At 49.4% G+C, this 20,432-nt stretch overlaps 1 protein-coding gene across 5 annotated transcripts in view; it reads left to right on the plus strand.

The window, feature by feature from the left end:
- SLC7A7 (solute carrier family 7 member 7) overlaps positions 1 to 19,863 on the plus strand; it is a 56,308-nt gene extending 36,445 nt beyond the window's left edge. For all 5 annotated transcript variants that reach the window (XM_084767311.1, XM_084767312.1, XM_084767314.1 and 2 more), the window contains 8 exons: positions 10,775 to 10,900; positions 12,138 to 12,282; positions 16,084 to 16,207; positions 16,439 to 16,542; positions 16,807 to 16,903; positions 17,954 to 18,103; positions 19,004 to 19,187; positions 19,421 to 19,863. In XM_084767311.1, the coding sequence (XP_084623437.1) occupies positions 10,775 to 10,900; positions 12,138 to 12,282; positions 16,084 to 16,207; positions 16,439 to 16,542; positions 16,807 to 16,903; positions 17,954 to 18,103; positions 19,004 to 19,187; positions 19,421 to 19,512 (1,022 nt within the window). In that variant the 3' untranslated portion in view covers positions 19,513 to 19,863. The remainder of the gene's footprint in view (positions 1 to 10,774; positions 10,901 to 12,137; positions 12,283 to 16,083; positions 16,208 to 16,438; positions 16,543 to 16,806; positions 16,904 to 17,953; positions 18,104 to 19,003; positions 19,188 to 19,420) is intronic.
- The last annotated feature ends 569 nt before the right edge of the window (positions 19,864 to 20,432 follow it).

Genomic DNA, 20,432 nt, shown 5'->3' on the forward strand with positions numbered 1-20,432 from the left:
TTATCCAGAAATTAAAAAATATATATATCAGCACTTGGGAGGCAGAGGCAGGCGGATCGCTGTGAGTTCGAGGCCAGCCTGGTCTACAAAGTGAGTCCAGGACAGCCAAGGCCACACAGAGAAACCCTGTCTCGAAAAACCAAACCAAAACCAAAACAAATATATATATTGTGTGTATGGTTTTTTTGCCTGCATACATGTCTGTACAAATTGCTCATGCCTGGTGCCCAAGGAAGCCAGAACTAAAGCTACCAATGGCTGTGAACCACTATGTGGATGCTGGGAATAAAATGTGGGTCCTCTGGAAGAGCATCCAGAGCTCACAACTGCTGAGCCATTTCTCTGGCCCCCCCTCCCCGCCGCCTTTGAGACAGTTCTCTCTGTGTAGCCTGGAACTTGCCATGTAGACCAGGCTAGCCTCAAACTCATAGAGAGCTGCCTGATTAAAGGCATGGGCACCACTCTTGGCTTATCTAGACCTGAGAATTAAAAACCCCAAAACATTTACCACCTACTCCATGGCTGGAGGTATCGGAGCCACTCAGAGAAGACAGGGATGTGTGTATGTGTGTGTGTGGTGTGTGTGTGTGTGTGGTGTGTGTGTGTGTGGTGTGTGGTATATGTGTGTATATGTGTCAGGGGGGCAAGACTTAAGGAAGCCAAACAAATTACGCTGAGGAGTGCTGAGGGTCTCCTCTTGCAGGAGGTGGAAGGGCAGGTCTCACGTTGCCGTGAGTACCTGGAGCTTTGACAACTTGCTGACAGCGAGGCTGCCCCAGAGGTTTCGACTTCATTGCTGTGGGTGGCACCTGAGCTTGTTCAGCAATGGCAACGTGCCGTGGGGATGTCGGAGCTCGGGTTAAGTGAAAGGTTCAGGCATGTTCTGCTTAAAGTTGGTCTGTATGTGATTACCTCGCTGGGTAAATACCTCAGCCAAGTGCAGAGCGGCATATTACCAGGCTGCTGTGGGAAACCGGGTCTCAACGTCCTGAATCAGAACTCCCCTGGGTCTCACGTGGCAGGTGATTCTCAGGGCTGCGTGAGCCTCACACCTGGTATCTGAGGTCTTGGACTGACCTGGGCTCAGCAAACATTTAGGATGTAGCTGCTTTCCAAAACCCCCTACATTTTCTTTATTTATTGTGTGCATGTGTGTATATGTGTGTGGTGTGTGTGCATGCGCGCACATGTGCCGGGGGCACCTGTGAAGGTCAGGGGACAACTTGTAGGGGCTGGCTCTCCATTTTCTCCATGTTGGTCTTGGGGATCAAATTTTGGTAGGCAAGCTTGGCTGAGGGCACCTCATGACTGAGACGATCCACTGAGTCATCATCATGCCCTCTGAGTTGCTTTGAAAAGGGATGTAGATGCTGTGTGCTTGTTTCCTTGGAGATGTCAGAGCTACAGGGGTCAAAGTGCTGACTGAGTTATAGAAGGACACTAGGAGAGGTCTGATTCAGTGACCCATGGCCATTTTGTGTTTGTGTCGTCTTCACCCAGGATGCCTGAGTAAGTAAAATGCTTCTGTGACCTGGAACAACACCTGGGAGGAAATCACAAAAGGAACGCAGGAAGAGAAACCCGCTCTTAAGCCAGGCAGAGTGGTGCCAGCCTGGAATCTCAGCACTGGGGAGGTGGAGGCAAGGGTAGCCTCGGACAGTGAGTTTGAGGCTAGCCCGAATTCAAAGTAGTTTTAGGAAAAAACATTAGGCATATAATTGAGAGATGAAGAAAGGAAGAAGAAACAGCAAGGAAGCCTTTAATTAGACTTTCTGGGAAGAAGTGTAGAATGTTTAGAAGCCTCAGTGCAGCAGGTATGAGGCCTGTCTGCTTCTCTGAGACCCCTCTCTAACTTCTTGTACCCCTGGCAGAGCTGAGAGATGTCTAGTTTCTGCACGGCATGATAGAGAACGTGCTCGTGCCAGCTAAGCCTGTGGACCACTGCCCTTCTGTAGGTGATTATGGGGTGGATGATGTCACCCATTAGGAGATGCCAAAAATATGTCACTGGCTGCACCAACATCGGAGATAGCCAACTGAATTTCTGCGGAATGTCCATCCTCTGTCAGTTGAAGGGTGTGTTTGTGAAAGAACAGAGAACGCAGAACAGGAGGCCAGAGAGATGGCTCAGTGGTTAGGAGTGCTTGCTGCTCCTGCGAGGCACCAGAACCTGGTTTCCAGCACTCTCACTAGACTGCTCGCAACAGCCTGGGACTCCAGCTTCAGCGGTTCGACGCCCTGTTCTGAAAAAAGAGTGCAGAACACACAGTGCCTGGCTGTGAACCCTGACACCCCATGGAGTTTATGTGGGGGATTCGAGCAGGTTTCCTGTGACTGGTAGAGACTCGGTTACATTTGGTTTTACCGAAAAAGCCGAGATGTGATAGGGGAGACATCCTTAAGAAAGCTTTACGCTGAAATTTGGAGGCTAGAAGAAACAAAGTGAAGGTTCAGGAAACCGTGAGCACGGTCTGTGTGCATGCGTGCCCCGCCCACTGCAGATGAACTTCTCTATGAACCAGGCTCTCACTGAACCTGGGCCTGGCGAGCAGCGAACCTCAGGGACCCCCCTACCCGTGCCCCACACAGCATGGCTGCAGCACACTGTGACTGGCAGTTGTTGTTTTGGTGGGTTCTGGGGAATCCAAATGCAGGTCCTCATGCTGGTGTGGCAAGCACCCCTGCTTTTGGAACCATCTAGCCTCAGATAATAAGAGTATTTTAGGGCTGGAGAGGTGGCTCAGAGGTTAAGAGCACTTGCCGTTCTTCCAAAGGTCCTGAGTTCAATTCCCAGCAACCACATGGTGGCTCACAACCATCTGTAATGAGATCGGGTGCGTCCTTCTGGCAGGAGAATGTTGTATATATAATACATAAATCTTTTTTTTTTTAAAGAGTATTGTAAAACCATCTGGTGCTACACAGCAAGAAGGATTGGGGTGGAGGAGTTGCTGAGTAAAGTGTTTGGAGAAAGGAGCAGATGTCTTATATCTACGAACACCATAAGCAAGGCCGAGAAACGTCTCTGACTTTTCACTCCCTCCTCTTGCAGGGATACTCGTTAGAGAGCGGACAGTGAAAGGTTGCACTGGGGGTGCGCGCGCATGTACTATATGAAAGAGAGGCCGATTTGTATGAGGCTCTCCCATTATAAGGCGTGGGTTCCTCCCCCCCCCCCTTGCCTGCAGGTAGGCTAGCTCAGGTGCTTAAAAGGAAGCCTTCCTCTGTTACTTAAGAGACACAAAGATGCCGGCCTCTCAAGTGTATCTTTCCCTCAGGGAGAAGTGTTACTTAACACTTTTGGCCCTCCCTGTCCCCTCCCCCCTTTCTCTAGGTAGCCCTGGCTGTCCTGGAACTCATCTGTAGACCAGGCTGCTCTTGAATTTAGAGATTTGGCTCCGCTTTCTCAGTGCGGGGATTAAAGGCGTGTGTTACCACTTCGTTGCTATATACTCTTATATTCCATTTAAAACATTTTTCTAAAGTTTCTCTGCCCCTCTCCCTCTCCCTCCGTCTCTCAAGTTTGAGGTTCACTGGTCTCTGCCTCCCCAGTGGTGGGATTAAAGGCCAGCACCACCACACACAACAAGGTCTGCTGTTGTAATAGGGAAATCAGGACCAGGAGGATGGCTCAGCAGTTACAGAGCTCTTGCTGCGCCTGCAGAGGGTCTGGGTCTGACTCAGGCGGCTGGCCTTCTCGGGCACCTGAGCTCGTGTGGTGCACATGCACACAAGCTTGCTAGGACAGACTCAGGACCAAAGAGAGGCTCTGGCCTTGTGGCATGTGTAACACATTATCAGACTGAAAAAGAAACAAGTTTGCTCTCCTAATATAGATTACAAGATGGAGAAGGAAACATGGGTTCCTTGAGCACCCTTTGCTATTGTTGACTTTATTCTATTAGGTATTGGACCTCTATGAGCTAAGAAAGGCACATCATGGAAAAATGCAACACTGTATTAATGCAAAAGGAGGGTGCATGGTGAAATGAACCTATGTGAATTGTCACTATTGTCATCCCCAGGAGATTACCAAGTTTATCTAAGGCATCATTAACATTTAACTTGTAAAGACTTCAGGGTTAATCCCTACAGGATAAGGATTTCCAGTTTGTTCCTGGGACTTTAGACTATTTGAAGTCAAGCTGGGCACTGATCAGAGCAGGCTAAAGGCATTGTTACTTTTGGATTAAAAAACATTGTATGGGGCCTGGGTGTGGTGCCACACACCTTTAATCCCAGCACTTGGGAGGCAGAGGCAGGCGGATCTCTGTGAGTTCGAGGCCAGCCTGGTCTAGAGTTCAAGAACAGCCAGTGCTATTACACAGAGAAACCCTGTCTCGAAAAACCTAAAAACAAAACAAAACAACACAACAACAACAACAACAATAAAAAAAAACAATTTAAGGGGCTGGAGAGATGGCTCAGAGATTAAGAGCACTGGCTGCTTTCCTTAAGGTCCTGAGTTAAATTTCCAGCAACCACACGGTGGCTCACAACCATCTATGATGAGATCTGGTGCCCTCTTCTGGCCTGCAGGTGTACATGCAGGCAGAACATTGTATACATAATAAATAAATCTTTAAAAAAATATTATGTATATGAGTGTATGCATATGCCACATGCATGCAGGGTCCTGCAGGGGTCAGAAAAGTGTGTGTGTTTCCCTAGAATTGGAGTTACGGGTAGTGGTGAGACGTTGTGTGGGTGATGGGAACCAGACGTGGGTCCTCTGCAAGAGCAGCAAGCGCTCTTAACTGCTCAGCCCGTCATCATTCCTTTTCAGAATAACCGGAGCTGGCATTTAACATTTTGTTCTAGAGCTGATTCTTGGCTCTGGTGACAGAGGCAGCGTCCTCCGCAGGACGTAGAGCGGGGTTAGGGTTTTGTGTCAGCTGGGTTTGGTCCATCCTGGAGTACCTGTTCACATTCCAGGACTCGACATCTGTTCAGCAGCTGCTTCTTTCCCCCGGAGTAGCAGCTGGGTCAAGGTTAAAGGTCATTTTAGGCAATCCTCCCATGGACTTGGCTCAGTATTGGGTGGGGACTGAATTGCCCTCAGAGGCAGAAGGCTAGCCTATCTGTGCCTGGAGGTTAACTTGCTGTTGCATCCGCGTTATTCTAGCCTCTCTCTGACTCTGAAGGGGTGGAGGGTGGTGTTGGGGTTTGCCAAGGAGCCGTGCATTTGGCTGAGCTCTGGGGACTCTGGTCAGCTGTATCTGTTCCGGGTGGGGACAAAGAGCCTAGTCAGCACTGAGGCGTGCCTTATCCATTTCCTGTTCCCAGGGTCAGGAGCTCTAGAGGAGGCAGGGAGGGAGCTGGGAGGTGAGAGCCAGCTCTCTTCAGGCAGTTTTCTCAGTGCTCTGTCTCTTTGTACAGGATTAGGCATTCAAACTGAGCCTCCGTGTCCCGTGGCTAGAGCAGACCTGGGCGTGACGGTGGGTGGGTGGCGTCAACATAAGCACAGTAGTGGGGAGTAGGAGGGATGAAGTGAACAGACGGAGAAGCGGTAGGGGTCAAAACGTAAACTACCTCTACATCAGCCATTCTCAACCTGCGAGTTGTGTGTGTGTGTGTGTGTATGTGTGTGTATGTGTGTGTGTATGTGTGTATGTGTGTGTATGTGTGTGTATGTGTGTATGTGTGTAGGCGTGTGTGTATGTGTATGTGTATGTGTGTATGCGTGTGTGTATGTGTATGTGTGTATGTGTATGTGTGTATGTGTGTGTATGTGTGTATGTGTGTGTATGTGTGTATGTGTGTATGTGTGTGTGTATGTGTGTATGCGTGTGTGTATGTGTATGTGTGTATGTGTGTATGTGTATGTGTGTATGTGTGTGTATGTGTGTGTGTATGTGTGTGTTCTAACCCTTTCCCAGGGGTTGCATATCAGATATTTACATTACAATTCATAACAGTAGCAAAATTACAATTGTGACGTAGCAACAGAGTAACCGTATGGCTGGGGGTCAGTACAACACAAGGAGCTGTGTTAAAGGGTCACAACATTAGGAAGGCTGAGAATCACTGTTCTACATTGTCACAGCAGAAGCTGCTGTTAGAAAAAGGGAGGTGAGGGGCTGGAGAGATGGCTCAGAGGTTAAGAGCACTGACTGCTCTCCCAAAGGTTCTGAGTTCAATTCCCAGCAACCACATGGTGGCTCACAACCATCTATAATGTGATCTGATGCCCTCTTCTGACATGCAGGTGTACATGCAGGCAGAGCTCTGTATGTATAATAATAAATAAATAAATCTTAAAAAAAAAGAAAAAGAAAGAGAAAAAGGGGGGTGAGTTGGCTGTCTGTGCTTTCCTGTGCTCATGACTGAACAGAAGCGAGACCAGAGCCCTGAGGCATGGCGCTGCCGGCTCCGTGAACTGGAGCTCTTCCCTTCTGCCTATCCAAGCTCCACGTTGCAACCTGTGTGGACCCTGCAGCCTGACTGTACCTGCTAGGCTACCAGAGATACTGGAGGAAGAGCATGGCCCCGGCAGCCTTACAGAGCTGCCCTGAGCTGCTTCCGTCTGTAGGGGGGACAAAGAGACAGAGTAAGAGGACGGCTACACCGGGAAGAGAAACCGCCAAAGAAGTGTAGTAGATCCTTACACGTGGTTTAGGTTTAAATAGAGACTAAGAGGCGAGCATAGCTAAGCAGCCCCGGAAAGAGAATGCTCCCGCCCACCCTGGCCCCTGTCTTAGCTCTAGTGTCTCTTGCAGAGCAGTCTGAGATGTCAGAACTGTGTGAAATCTCTTTGAGTCACAAGTTTTGTTTTGTTTTTCCCAGTTGGCACCGGGCTTCAGCCTTTTTCTCCTCCCAGCCTGAGACTCCTAGGGAAATTCCAACTTCTTGGGGACCTTTTGTTTAATCGTCTGCCAGCCAAAAGAACGTCTTCGTCCCTGCCAGGAGGTCCCAGGCTAGGAGATACCACTTTCCTGAGCATACGGCTGGCTGCAGTGGCAGCGCACTGTGCGTGGTGTTTCTAATGCGAACCTGGCTCGCGCTGGGTTCATAAGTCAGAGCAGAGGCTAAAGGCGAAGGGCAGAGATTACAGGATGGGAGGCAGCTGAGTAGCCGAGGGTGGAAGTCCAGTGAGTAGTAAGGGATGAGGACTGGCTGAGGAAGATCAGCATTTGACGGGCTCGGGGAGGGCAAGATAAAGACTCTTTATTTTGTGGAATTACTGAGGAGACAGTACACTTGTGCCTTTAATTATTAACTTAGCACTGGGGTGGCTTGGAGCGGTGGGGCCATGTTTGCTCAGCCTTGTGATAAGGTTTGGTTGTTTATTGTCATGTCTATTAGGCACAGAGACATGCGTTTGAATAGCGCCAGAAAACTCTTCAGTAAAATCAGAAGACTGTGTAGTCAGTGATTAGAAAGCAGGCAGGGGAGCTGGCTCACCGGGCAAAGTGTGTGCTGCTGCTCAAGACAGGAGACCGGAGTTCAAATCCTCAGCACCTGCATAAAAAGGCCAGGCTGCGGAGTGCTTGGGGGGAAATCGATGCACTCCAGGTGCAGCGAGATTATCTCAAAAAAAAGGAGGTGGAGAGCCAGGAGCGGCTTCTGCCGCCAAGCCCAAGTTTGAGCCCCAGGTCCCACGTGATGAAAGGTGAGAGTTGATTCCCTCAAGCTGTCCTCTGGCCTCCACGTGTGTGCTGCGGCATGCACACTTAACACGGGAACAGCTGTAATAAAAGATAAAGTGGAGCAGGGACGCAGGAGGACACCTGTCACTGGCTTCCGCATGTGCCGGCATGCGTGAGCACACATGCATGGGTGTGCTCTCACGTACACACAGACAGACTGGTTCGAAGGAAGATTGGAGGAGAAGACGGCTCGTCTTCTCTGCTTCTTAGTGGAGTGGCCTCTGGGCCAGAGTGAGACTATGAGGCCAGGACCTACCAACCACAAGAGGTCTGTGGACCCGGAGGCCATTGCTTTCTTTCCTTCTGAGACAGGGTCACCGTAGCCCAGGTTGGCTTGAGATTCGCTATGTAATCCAGGCTGGCCTCGATGAAAACTTGTAGATGTATAAACTGACCACGTGCTGCTCTATGGTATGGCTGAGGGGAAGGTTTTTTATTGTAGATGCGAGGGAGAGAACAGCCAGAGGCATCTGGGGGAGTTCGGAGCAGAGAAGTAGCTTGAACATGGCCAGCAGACTGGACAAGGCCAGGGCTGTCTGAAGAGACGGAAGGAGAGCAGGGGATAGAGTGTGAACAGTGACAAGAACAGAGCAGGAGAGGGGAGAGAGAGAGGGAGAGAGAGAGAGAGAGACAGAGAGACAGAGACAGAGAGAGACAGAGAGACAGAGACAGAGACAGAGAGAGACAGAGAGAGACAGAGAGAGACAGAGACAGAGAGAGAGAGAGAGAGAGAGAGAGAGACAGAGAGACAGAGACAGAGACAGAGAGAGACAGAGAGAGACAGAGAGAGAGAGAGAGAGAGAGAGAGAGAGAGAAGAGAGGAGAGGGGAGAGAGAATAGCGGGGTTCTAAGAAGCGTGAGTAGTTGGAGGGAGGGAAGCCCGTGAGCTGAAGTTTAGGGTAAGGAAGAAAGTGTGAGAAGAGCTAAGGTGCCAGCATGAACTTTAAAACGTGTTAACAGGCGCTTCTGATGCCGAGGGGACCTGGAAGCCAGTGTGCGCTTTGGCACGCTGATAGTTAGCCATTGTGCCTTCTGCCAGTCAAAAGGGAAAGGACTCTTGTTGGTAGAGAGGAACAGACTTCACAAGTTCCCGAGGAATGCTGGGTCTTATCTAACCAACGTAAATCCTCCTGTAGTCCAGGTTGAGCCCATTTCTGGATTATTTGCATCGCCTTTTGGAGCTTGGTGAATTGGAGCCTCCTTTGGGCCTAACATTATAGGCAATCCTCCTGTCTCAGTCTTCTGAGTGCCTGACAGCTTGAGCCCCTGGCCTTGGGTGGTGCCCTTGGGCTTGGAGTGTTTGTTGGTGACCCCGAATCAAATAAGACCCCCCATGGGGCTCCTCTTTCTTACCTGGCAAGGCAAGCTTTGCTCTGAGAGCTGCTGTGGGGAGACTTGACAGTCAAGTACTCTGTGGGATGTTCTAGGTGCTGAGCTAGAGGCTGTGCATTGATTCCCGGGGGCGGGGGGTTATGAGTGTGGGGGCGTGGGTGTGGGAGTAGGATGTTCTGGGTGCTGAGCTAGAAGCTGTGAATTGAATCCCGGGGGTGGGGGCATGGGGGGCGTGGGGGGGTGTGGGGGCATGGGGGGCGTGGGGGGCGTGGGTGTGGGATGGGTCCAGCTGTGTGTATAAGCTGCTTGTCTGCAAGAGGAGCCTCTGAGTTGTTTTCTCTGACTTTCTTCCCTGGGAATCCAGAATCCCTGAGCTGCCAGTCAGCCTCACAGCATGGAAGCTTCCCTTCTTGAATTTCTTTCCTTTTTTTTTTTTTTTAAGATTTATTTATTTATTATGTATGCAATGTTGTGTCTGCATGTACACCTGTATGCCCGAAGAGGGCACCAGATCTCATTGTGGATGGTTGTGAGCCACCATGTGGTTGTTGGGAATTGAACTCAGGACCTCTGGAAGAGCAGCCAGTGCTCTTAACCTCTGAGTCATCTCTCCAGCCAACCCTCCACACCCTCCTCCTTGAATTTCTTCCAAAGAAATGGATTGCAATTTGAGGGTTAATGGATTTTTCTGAGATGATGATGATGGTGATGATGATGATGACAATGATGACGATGACAGGGTTGCTCTGTGTAGCCCTCACTGTTCTGGAGCTCACTCTGTAGACCAGGCTGGCCTTGAACTCACAGAGATCGACCTGCCTCTGCCTCCCAGAGTGCTGATATTACAGTTGTGGGCTACCACTGCCCTGCAAGATTATTTTTTGGGTGAAAGGATTTGAACCTAGGGCTTCATGATCTACCACTGAGCTACACACCCCCAGCTAGTACTCCGAGATTTTGATGAAAGATATGGCCTCTTTTTAGGACAATGTGTATATTCACATACCAGAACACTTTGCAAGAGATAGTCACACCCTGTTATGAACACTTACTCTGAGAATGGTCTGTGAACTTTCCCTGAGTTCATCCAGGTAGAGAGGATGCTTCTAGCCTAGGGTAGAGGGACTTGAGGAATGTTTATGGCTCACACTGCAGCGTTATTCAGGGAGGAAAAGTGCCCTGCCCTCTTTCTAAAGGAATTTAGCACAGAACCAATAGCAGGGGTCGGTGGGCAGTGGGCAGTGGGCAGGAAGTTTGGTCTCTGTGCTAATCCTCGGACACACTTGTTGGCCTAGAAATTGGATAAATTATAGCAGGACTTGTCAGGGCTAATGACAACATCACAGATTCAGGATGTTGGGTTCTGGACCTGTGTGTGTGTGTGTGTGTGTGTGTGTGTGTGTGTGTGTGTGTGTGTGTGTGTGTGTTGGGGGGAGGGAGGAGACATAGGAAAGAGAGAATGATTTTAAAGAGCAAAGGGCCAGAATACACCACGAATCTGCACAACTCCCAGGTGACTCCCATTTCTGTGACCAGGAATGTCACCTTGTTCTGTGACTCCAGTTTAAGGTGCCGTAGTTTTGGAATGTGGCAGGGTAAACACGGGTGCTCAACAAATGCCGTGCAGGGATCAAGTTGAAGATATTTGGGAGCGAACAGGCACAGTCCAGACTCTACCTCTGACTCTACCTCTGGGCCCGTCTTGGTGACTGGGGCAGGAGAAGGTGCTTTGGAGTCTGAGGCCCCCTCCACGTGGACAGGGCCGGTCACGATCAGTATTCTTTTTCTTTCAGGTCTCTTAACCTTCATTAACTGTGCCTATGTCAAGTGGGGGACCCTGGTCCAGGATATTTTCACCTACGCTAAGGTGTTGGCGCTGATCGCGGTCATTATAGCAGGAATTGTGAAACTTGGGCAGGGTAAGGAAAAAAAAAACAGAGACTAACTTTTATTAAAATTTTTCTTTCTTTTTTTTTTTTTAATTTTTCTTTGGAGTATTGAGGATCAAACCCAGAGTGTTGGCCTATGCCAGGCCAGCAGTGTATCTCAGATCTACACCCTCCCTGGGAGAGTCTCTAAGTGACCTTATTTCAATCTCCAAATACCATATTTGGTAGGCACTATTATTATCCCTTTGATGTAAGTGAGGAGACGGGCCGTGGAGTTAATCACCTATCTTACAACAGACAGAGTGGGCACATCCCTGTAACCCCAGCACTCGTGAGGTAGAGGCAAGAGAATCAGGAGTTAAAGGTTGTCCTCAGCTACGTAGAGAATTTGAGGCCAGCCTGTGACTATCTCAAAACAAAACAAAAGCTGGGTGTGGCAGTTTATGCTTTACCCCCAGAACTTAGAGATAGAGCAGGGTGCGTCTGAGTTGTGAGGCCAAACCTCGTCTACATAGCAAGTTCCAGACCAGCCAGGGCTACGCAGTGAGGCCCTATTTTAAAGCAAAGCAACAAAGCCCACCAATAGAATGAACACCCAGGCTGACTGTCTTGCTCGAGTTCCAAGTGGTAAAGTAGAAAGGCTGAAACTTGTGGCCCACAGACTGACTCCAGAGCCCCGTCCCTTCAGTCTCTACTATGCTGCCTCCCACAGAAAACTGACCTTGGCAAGGGGACTGACGGCTACGCCCCAGGGATTGGCTTTTACAGCACGCTGGGCCAAGCGCTATTGCTCTGCCGTTTCTGCCCTTGCAAGTGAGCGGTCAGAAAGGCACTCCTTGTCCTCACGCCTACCTGGTTTCCAGGTGTGAAGCCTCCCCAACAACTCCTCTGTTGGCTGAGGTGTGCGGAACCCCGTCTCTCCTCTTCCTGAGGCACCCCCTGTCTGGTGTTAGGTGGGTAGGACCCAGGCAGCCTGCAGTGTAGAGCAAGCACCACCTCAGTTTCTGGCCCTTTCGGCTCTGTGGTGGTTTCTTATCCTAGGCAGTCACTTGAGTTAGTCCCGTCAAGACCACATCCACTATTCTCTGCCCTGTATCCCTCTGCAGATGCCTCTTTTCTGTCCCTGGCCCCTCAGAGGTGCCCTTGCGGCCATTTGCCCGCCATCGCCTGCTATTACCGTACGTTTTCCCCTCTGTAGAGGATCAGCTGAAGTGTGTGTGGTGGGGTGGGCCATTCCATCTCGTCTTGTGTTGTTCTTACCTTCCAGGAGCCACCGCTAACTTTGAGAAGTCCTTTGAGGGCTCATCATTTGCCATGGGTGACATTGCCCTGGCACTATACTCAGCTTTGTTCTCCTACTCGGGCTGGGACACCCTTAACTATGTCACCGAAGAGATCAGGAATCCTGAGAGGTAGGTTCTTCTCTACCACCTTTCGGCACCCGTGCTAGCCACCACTTCCGGCTTCGCCATGCCAGGGACCATGTCTTCTCAACTCTGGGATTCACTTCTTCCTTCCTTCCTTCCTCTCTTCCTCCCTCCTTTCTTTCTTTCTTCCTTCCTTTCCATTTATTTATTTGTTTATTTATTTATTTATTTATTTATTTATTTTTGAGATAGAGTTTCTTTGTATAGCCTTGGCTATTCTGGACTTGTTTGGTAGACCAGGCTGGCCTCGCACTCACAGAGCTCTGCCTGCCTCTGCCTCCCTGAGTGCTGGGATTACAGGCGTGCGCCACCATCACCACGCTTGGTTTGGGATTCAGTTCATCAAGCCTGATTTTTAACAGATTTAAGACCCAGAGACTTAACTTGTCCATGATTGCAGCAACTATGCTAAGATGTGCACTTTCTTGCATATGCTTTGTAAATCCTTTTATAAAAGTTTGTACGCTCGTTCGTTTCTACGTTAAGTAAAGCAGGTTATCCTTTGTGCTCATATGTGCTTTTAGACACCTCAGGTCCCAGTCACTCAGGAGCCCGAAGCGAGGGAGTGGCCTTTGCCCGCAGATTTGTAAACTAACCCAAGCATCGCTGTGAGATAAACTCATAAAGCCCTTTCTGTCTTAAGACCTTCACTCACCCTTATCCCTGCATAGATACCTTTAGGCCACAGACTTCCTTCTCCCTTCCGAGCCTTTTCTCTTGGCCCTAATTCTTCCAGCAGCCCAGTGCATTGCCCCATGGTGCCTTCTCAGCTGCCTTGTAGTATTGCATTGCATGGGGAGCCACAAGCTTGGAGTCTGTCTTGGCAGATTTTTTTTTTTTTAATTTTTTTTCATCCATGTACTTGCTAGTCCATGTTCTTCCTTTGTTTTGTTTTGAGAAAAGCTCCGACAGTGTAGCCCTGGCTGGTCTGGAACTCACTATGTAGACGCCAAAATCATAGCGATCTGGTTCCCCTTGCCTCTCAAGCGCTGGGATTAAAGGCATGTGCCACTATACCCCGCCCTTCTTTTCTTTTCTTTACTAAGACTCTTTTTCCCCTCCCCCCCTTTCTGTGACAGCATCTTGCTGTGTATGTAGTCTATGTTGGTCTCAAATTTATAACTTTCCTGACAATGCCCAGCTTGCCTGGTGCTTTTTTTTTTTTTCCATATGTGTCTGCTGTGTGTGCACACTTGCTTGTGGAAATCACTTTGGTGTTATTCCTTAGATTTTTTTGTCAACTTAAAAAACGTATTTGTGTTATATGTATGAGTGAGTGCCTGAGTGCATGGTATGCATCAGTGTAGGAACCTCCAGGCGCAGGATCTCCTGGAGCGGGCAGGGGCGGGGGGGGGGCGGGGGGGGGGTTAGGGACAGCTGTGAGCCAGTGATGCGCATGGTGGGAACAGAACCTGGGCCCTCGGAAAGCGCATTTGTTCTTAACAGCTGAGCATTCCTCCAGCCCCCTTACCTTTTTTGTTTGTTTTGGAGACTGGTTCTTTCACTGGCTTGGGGCTTGCTAATTAGGCTAGGCTGGTCGGCCACGGAGCCCCAGGGGTCCTCCTGCTCCTGCCTCTCTAATTCTGGGGTTACAAGCGCACACCATCCTCCACAGCCCACCCAGTGTTTGCATGTGGGTTCTGAGATCAAACCCAGGCCCTCCTTGCAAGGCAGGCAACTTCATGGATGAGCCATTTCCCTAGCCCTCGCCTGCTTCTTTAATATAAAATTGAGGGGATTGAATTATAGGATTTCCATGGTCTTCTTGGCTCTAAACTATTATGATCCTAGAAACTAAGATTTGCCAGGAAATAGTTTCCCTAAATTATAACAGTTCTTGTACCAATTAACTTTTGGTTTTGAAAAACAAAAAGCCTTTCTGGTGCACATCTTGCTGGCACTGCAATGGCTACCACTGCAGGGCTACCAGAAGCAAGAGGAGGGTGGGTAGTTAGTAGTGCTGCCACCTACTGGCGAAAAGCTGAATGACTGGATTCTTTGCAACACCGCCTCAAGGTGAAGGCTTGCAACCCAGCTACTCTGGAGGCGGAGGCAGAAGCATCGCAAGTTCAAAGCCAGGTGCAGAGTGAGCTCAAGGCCTCTGAGCAATTTACTGAGACCCTGTCAACATAAAAAGGGGGCTTGGGCTATAGCTCACTGTAGAGCATTAGTTAGCATGCTTAGGGCTCTAGAGCAGTGGCTCTCAAGCTTCCTAATGCTGAGACCCTTTAACACAGCTCCTCATGATGTGGTCACCCCCAACCATAAAATTGTAACTTTGCTACTGTTACGAATTGTAATGTAAACATCTGGTATGCAGGATATCTGATATGGGACCCTCAGCGACCCACAGGTTGAGAACCGTTGCAGATTTAGCCTTGCTCCGAGATTTAATTCTAAAAATGGACAGACCCCACATTTGTCCCTCCCTTCCTCTTGCAGCCTCATCGTCAAGGGCGTTTAGATAGATAGCGATCTTTTGGCACCTGAGAGAGCTTGAGCCTTTGCGCCCCTCTCACGGCTGCCAGTTAGGGCGGCACCTGGGGTTCTCTGAAATGTTTTCCTTGTCTGGATGCACACGCTGTTCTTTCTACTGAAGTTGTGAGATTCCACAATTTGCCTCTCCGGTTTCTTGTTTTGTTTTTTGTTTTCCCTTGAAGACACATTTTGCAGTGCACAGAGACAGAGCCCTGACCCGACCACTGGTTGTAGAAACAAAGGACAGCCACCTTCCTCTTATTTTGGGATATAATACAGTTCTAGGCCAACCCCTCCCCGCCTTTCTGCTGTTGTCTCTCAGTGGTACTGGAGATTGAGCCCAGGACCCAGGCGTGCTAGACAAAAACTTCACACTAGGCTCTGCCTGGAGCCCTGCTTTATTTTTTTAAGAATATTTTTAAAATTTTTGTGTGAATGTTCTTCTGCATACATGTGTGCCCAGCACCCTCAGAGGCTAGGAGAGGGTTTCAGAGCTCCTGGGATTAGAGATACAGGTGACTGTGAACTACCAGATGGGTGCTGGGAATTGAACCCAGGTTTTCTGCAAGAGCAACAAATGCTCCTTTAAAATTTATTTATTTATTTATTTTATGTATATGAATACTCTATTTGCATGTACACCTGCAGGCCAGAAGAGGGCTCTGGATCACATTACAGATGGCTGTGAGCCACCATGTGGTTGCTGGCAATTGAACTCAGGACCTGTGAAGAGCAGTCAGTGCTCTTAACCTTTGAGCCATCTCTCTCTTTTTTTTTTTTTTAAGATTTATTACATATACAATGTTCTGTCTGTATGTGTGCCTGCCCAACAGAAGAGGGTACCAGATTACATTATAGATGATTGTGAGCCACCATATGGTTGCTGGGAATTGAACTCAGGTCCTCTGGAAGAGCAGCCAGTGCTCTTAACCTCTGAGCCATCTCTCCAGCCCGCAACAATTGCTCTTAACCACTGAGCCATCCCTAGCCTGGTTTTATTTGAGACAGTCTCACTAAATTGTCCACATAGGCTTTGAACCTGGCCTCCTCCCATCTCAGAGCAGCCAGGGTTGCAAGCAAGTGCCACTTCACGTTTTCTGCATAACTTTCTTAACAGAGCATTTCTTTCCCCTAATAGTTTTGAAGAGCTCAGAGCTTATGCCAACACTTCAGACAACCTCAAAGGCAAAGGGCCTGGGAAGCAGGTGTCTGTGTCCCTAGAGAGAGTGGTGTGGCAGAGTCTGAGGACTAAGAGGCGGGGATAAGATGGCGGGACTGACACCTCTCTTTTCCCCTGTCTTGCTGTAGGAACTTGCCCCTCTCCATTGGCATCTCCATGCCCATCGTCACCATCATCTACCTCTTGACCAATGTGGCCTATTACAGTGTGCTGGACATGAAGGACATCTTGGCCAGCGAAGCTGTCGCTGTGGTAAAGGCTTTTCACCAGCAGGTTGAGGGTGTGTTGTGGGGTCCTGGATAGATCCAGTGCGTTTGAGCCTGGGAAGGGAGCAGGGAGCCTGGTAAGGAGTGCACCGTTAGGACACCGGGCTTGCAAGGAGGCCCTGCCACCTTGTGGATGGGACTAGATTCCGGAGGGCTTCGGGCACATGCCTTTCATCTCCTTTAGGATGTGCTAATGATGTAGTTTCCTCTTTCCTAGACCTTTGCGGACCGGATCTTTGGAGTATTCAACTGGACAATTCCACTAGCAGTTGCGCTGTCCTGTTTCGGGGGCCTCAATGCCTCCATTGTGGCTGCCTCTAGGTAGGGCCATCACTCTTCGCCGACAGGGTGGGAATCATGAAAAGCTTTGGCAGAAACGAACTTGTAGGACTACGGTTTTCTGTCGCCAGTGTTCCCCAATCCCATGAGCCGCCCCAAGCTCTGAGTGCCACACTGAACTTGCTTCTGTTATTCAGACCTTTTGAAAGGGATCGCAGAGAGGGAGGGAGGAGAATGTGACAGGCGACCCAGGCTGCCCTATGTGCCCTCCCAGCTTTCTCAGCCTCTCTTATTTGACCTCAACAGGCTTTTATTTGTGGGCTCGAGAGAAGGCCACCTTCCTGATGCCATCTGCATGATACATGTCGAACGGTTCACGCCTGTGCCTTCTCTGCTCTTCAATGTGAGTGATCTCAGGGATAAGACTGAAAACCAGACTGTGGTGGGAGGACCTAGGAGGACCAGATGTAGCTATTGTAGGTTCCTGAAAGCCATGAAGGAAGCCCTGGCCGCAAAGCTGTTGATGCACTTGTGACAACTGCAGATGGAGTCCGAAGGGTCCAAGGTCTGTGAGAGGTGCTAACCACCCGAGGTCCAAGATAAGCAGTAAGGCATGCAGACGACATGGTAATGAGTAATTGCCCTGATGCTGTGTGGTGTACTCTTTAAGAGAAGGGACTCTTACTCCCATGGGCACAGAAGTTGCCTAGAGGAGGGCATTCTAAGGTGGAGTGTGATGGTCAGGGGAGATGGGCTTTAGGTAGGGAACAGCACCATGAAGTCCCATGGTGAAGCTCTGTGGAGCTGAATCACGGGAAATGCAGAATGTCAGTTGGAGCCACTACAGGGTTTTGCCCAAGACTTCTGGAGCTTTAAAGTGTTAGCGTTCAGGCCAGGCATGGTGGTAGCACGGGGAGGCAGAGGCAGGTGGATCACTGTGAGTTGGAGGCCAGCCTGGACTACAGAGCGAGTTCCAGGACAGCCAAGGCTACACAGAGAGACCCTGTCTTGAAAAACCAAAAACCAAACCAAAGTGTTAAGAGTTAACCTGGTAAAGGTTTGAAGAGTACACTAAAAATCTAGTTGAGAGCAAGTATCCTTTTTGTTTTTGTTTTTGTTTTTGTTTTTTTTTTTAGATAGGGTTTCTCTGTGTAATCCTGGCGGTCTTGGAACTCACTCTGTAGACCAGACTGTCCTCAGACTCTCAGTGATCCCCCTGCCTCTGCCTCCTGAGTGCTGGGATTAAAGGACTGCATCACCACCGTCTGGTTAGAAGCAAGTATCTTTTAGTAGCGAAGAGATGACGTACCAAGACAAGAGTGCTGCAGGGCTGTGAGCAGAAGACAGAGACATGGAGACTGTGACGCTGTGACCTGGGAGGGGTTGAGAGCGGTGGAAAGCACCCGGAATACCCAGGGCCTGAGAGGAGCTGACTTTGGACTTGTACCAACAGGGCATCTTGGCACTGGTCTACCTGTGTGTGGAGGACATCTTCCAGCTTATAAACTACTATAGCTTCAGCTACTGGTTCTTTGTGGGGCTCTCTATAGTGGGCCAACTCTATCTCCGCTGGAAGGAACCCGACCGGCCTCGCCCTCTCAAGGTAATCCATGCCCCCAGCCCATCTTTGCTGTGTCTAGTACAGCTAGTGCCACCGCCGAAGGGCTCTTACCAGTGTTTATCCTCTTCCTAGGCCAGGCACAGTGGCACATACGTGCAATTAATAAACCAAGGGTTGGGCTGGAGAGATGGCTTTTTATAAAGGATCTGGGTTCGCTTCTCAGCACCCACACTGTGACTCACAACTGTCTAACTCCAGTTCCAAGGGACCCACTGTCCTCTCTGGCTCCTCTGGTGCCAGGCACACACGTGGAACGCAGACATACATGCAGCAAAACAACCATATGCATTAAACAAACAAACAAATGAACAAACAAACAAACAGAAACCCCCAAAATACTACTCTGAAACAACAACAAAAAACCCACAAGGGCTGGGAAGCCAGGCATGGTGGCACATGCCTGTCACCTCAACCCTTGGGAGGTGAAGGCATGAAAACCGGGCTAGGCTATATGAGACCCTGTTAGGACTGGAGATAGAGCTCAGCGGTGGACCACTTATCTAGCATATGCGAAGCCTTGGGTTGGAGCTCACCCTCCTGCCCTAAAATAAGCACCCCCACCCCTCAAAATAAAACCCCAAACAAACCCAATAAACAGTGCTAGGACTTGGTGGCGGCTGCATGCCGACCGTGGAAAGAAGGCTTAGTACTTCTGTGGGGCAAGTGCTAGAGTATTCTATCTCTAGCCCTTCGGTGTTTTTTATCTTTATGGGATTAGGATTATTTTGGTTGCTAGCAATTCTGAGATAGCGGGTGTCTACAGTGTCTACAGTCCCAGCACTCAGGCTAGGCAGGATTGAGCATGAGGCTAGCTTGGGCTAAGAACAAGAAGCAAGCTGGACATGCTGAGCTAACTCCCAGTTGTTTCCTCTGTGCCCGTAGCTCAGCCTTTTCTTCCCCATTGTCTTCTGCCTCTGTACCATCTTCCTGGTGGCTGTCCCACTTTACAGTGACACCATCAACTCCCTCATCGGCATCGGCATCGCACTCTCAGGCTTACCCTTCTACTTCCTCATCATCAGAGTGCCTGAACACAAACGACCTCGCTGCCTTCGAAAGATTGTGGGTAAGCTTCGGTTCCGCATGCTGGTCAGCTACGGGAACAGGCTGGTTTGTTCTTTTTGCCCTTTTCTGGAAACCTAAGCTTTCAAGTCTCCCTTATGCCAGCTGTGATACAGTTCCTGTTATTAACCATATGGCTTAACTGAATCACTCCTTTCAGGCATCGTCCCCTTTGCTGTCACTAAACTCCACCCCCTGAAACCTGTTCCCGGTTTTAACTCCGGTTTCTCTTTGCAGCCTGCAGCACGCGCTACCTCCAGATCCTCTGTATGTCAGTTGCTGCAGAAATGGACTTGGAAGATGGAGAACACAGTCCCAAGTCTAAATAGAATCTGGAATTCGGAGATGTGGACAAAACAGGTGGTGCTTCTCTCCCATTGGCCAGAAGCTCTGGAGGAGGCATCTAGGAGCCCAGTCTTGGCAGCTTCAACTCTGAACTTGCTTTTGAGGGAAGAAAAGTAATTTATTTGCTTTGCTACATGTTTTTCAGACTTCATAAGGGCTGGTGCAGACTGTGGCAGCAAGCAGGACACTTCTGGGGCTTGGTTCTGGAAACACCTGGGTGTGCCTACCCACTCCTCTTTTCCTTTACAAGGGCCAATAATGCTCCAAACCTGTCTCCTTTGGAGGGACACAGAACTGTCACAGATGCAAGACAATAAAGAGGTTACGTTCCTAAAGTCTGAGTGGCTTTATTCTACTTAGTGACTTTGGGATATTTACTCAGTACAAAAACAGACACGGAAAACTATATGAATTAATTTCTCCCTCTGAAGCCAGCTGCCAAAAGGTAATAAAACCATGTCTACAAATATACCTAAACTGTGGTTTCAAAATGCCGTAAATGTAAAAAGCTAGTGCATAAAAACTTCACCTTCTCTTTAATGTGTGGCACATGTGCAGAGGCCGGAGTGGGACATTAGGTGTCCTGCCCCGTCACATTCCTCTCACTGAACCTGGAGCTGGGCTGAGGCCAGCAGGCCCCTGTGATCCTCCTGTCTCCAGTCCCTATAGCACCGGGGTCATAGGCCTAAGAATAGGGCCATGCTCAGCTTTTCACATGGTGCTGGGGGTTTGAACTTTTACCTGCTGAGCCATTCCCAGCCCCCCTTCATTTTTCTAAGTCACCACAAAGGATTTCAGCACACCTGCTTCTCAAAGAAACCAGACAGGCAATTGTGGGGGTCACCAACCATGCCTCAAGGCTGGCGATGTAGGATCAATCCCTGGCACCGCAAAAGAGACAGCT

The sequence above is a fragment of the Acomys minous genome (genome assembly GCF_964271855.1).
Source record: "Acomys minous genome assembly, chromosome: 18".
In the NCBI taxonomy this organism is placed as follows: domain Eukaryota; kingdom Metazoa; phylum Chordata; class Mammalia; order Rodentia; family Muridae; genus Acomys; species Acomys minous.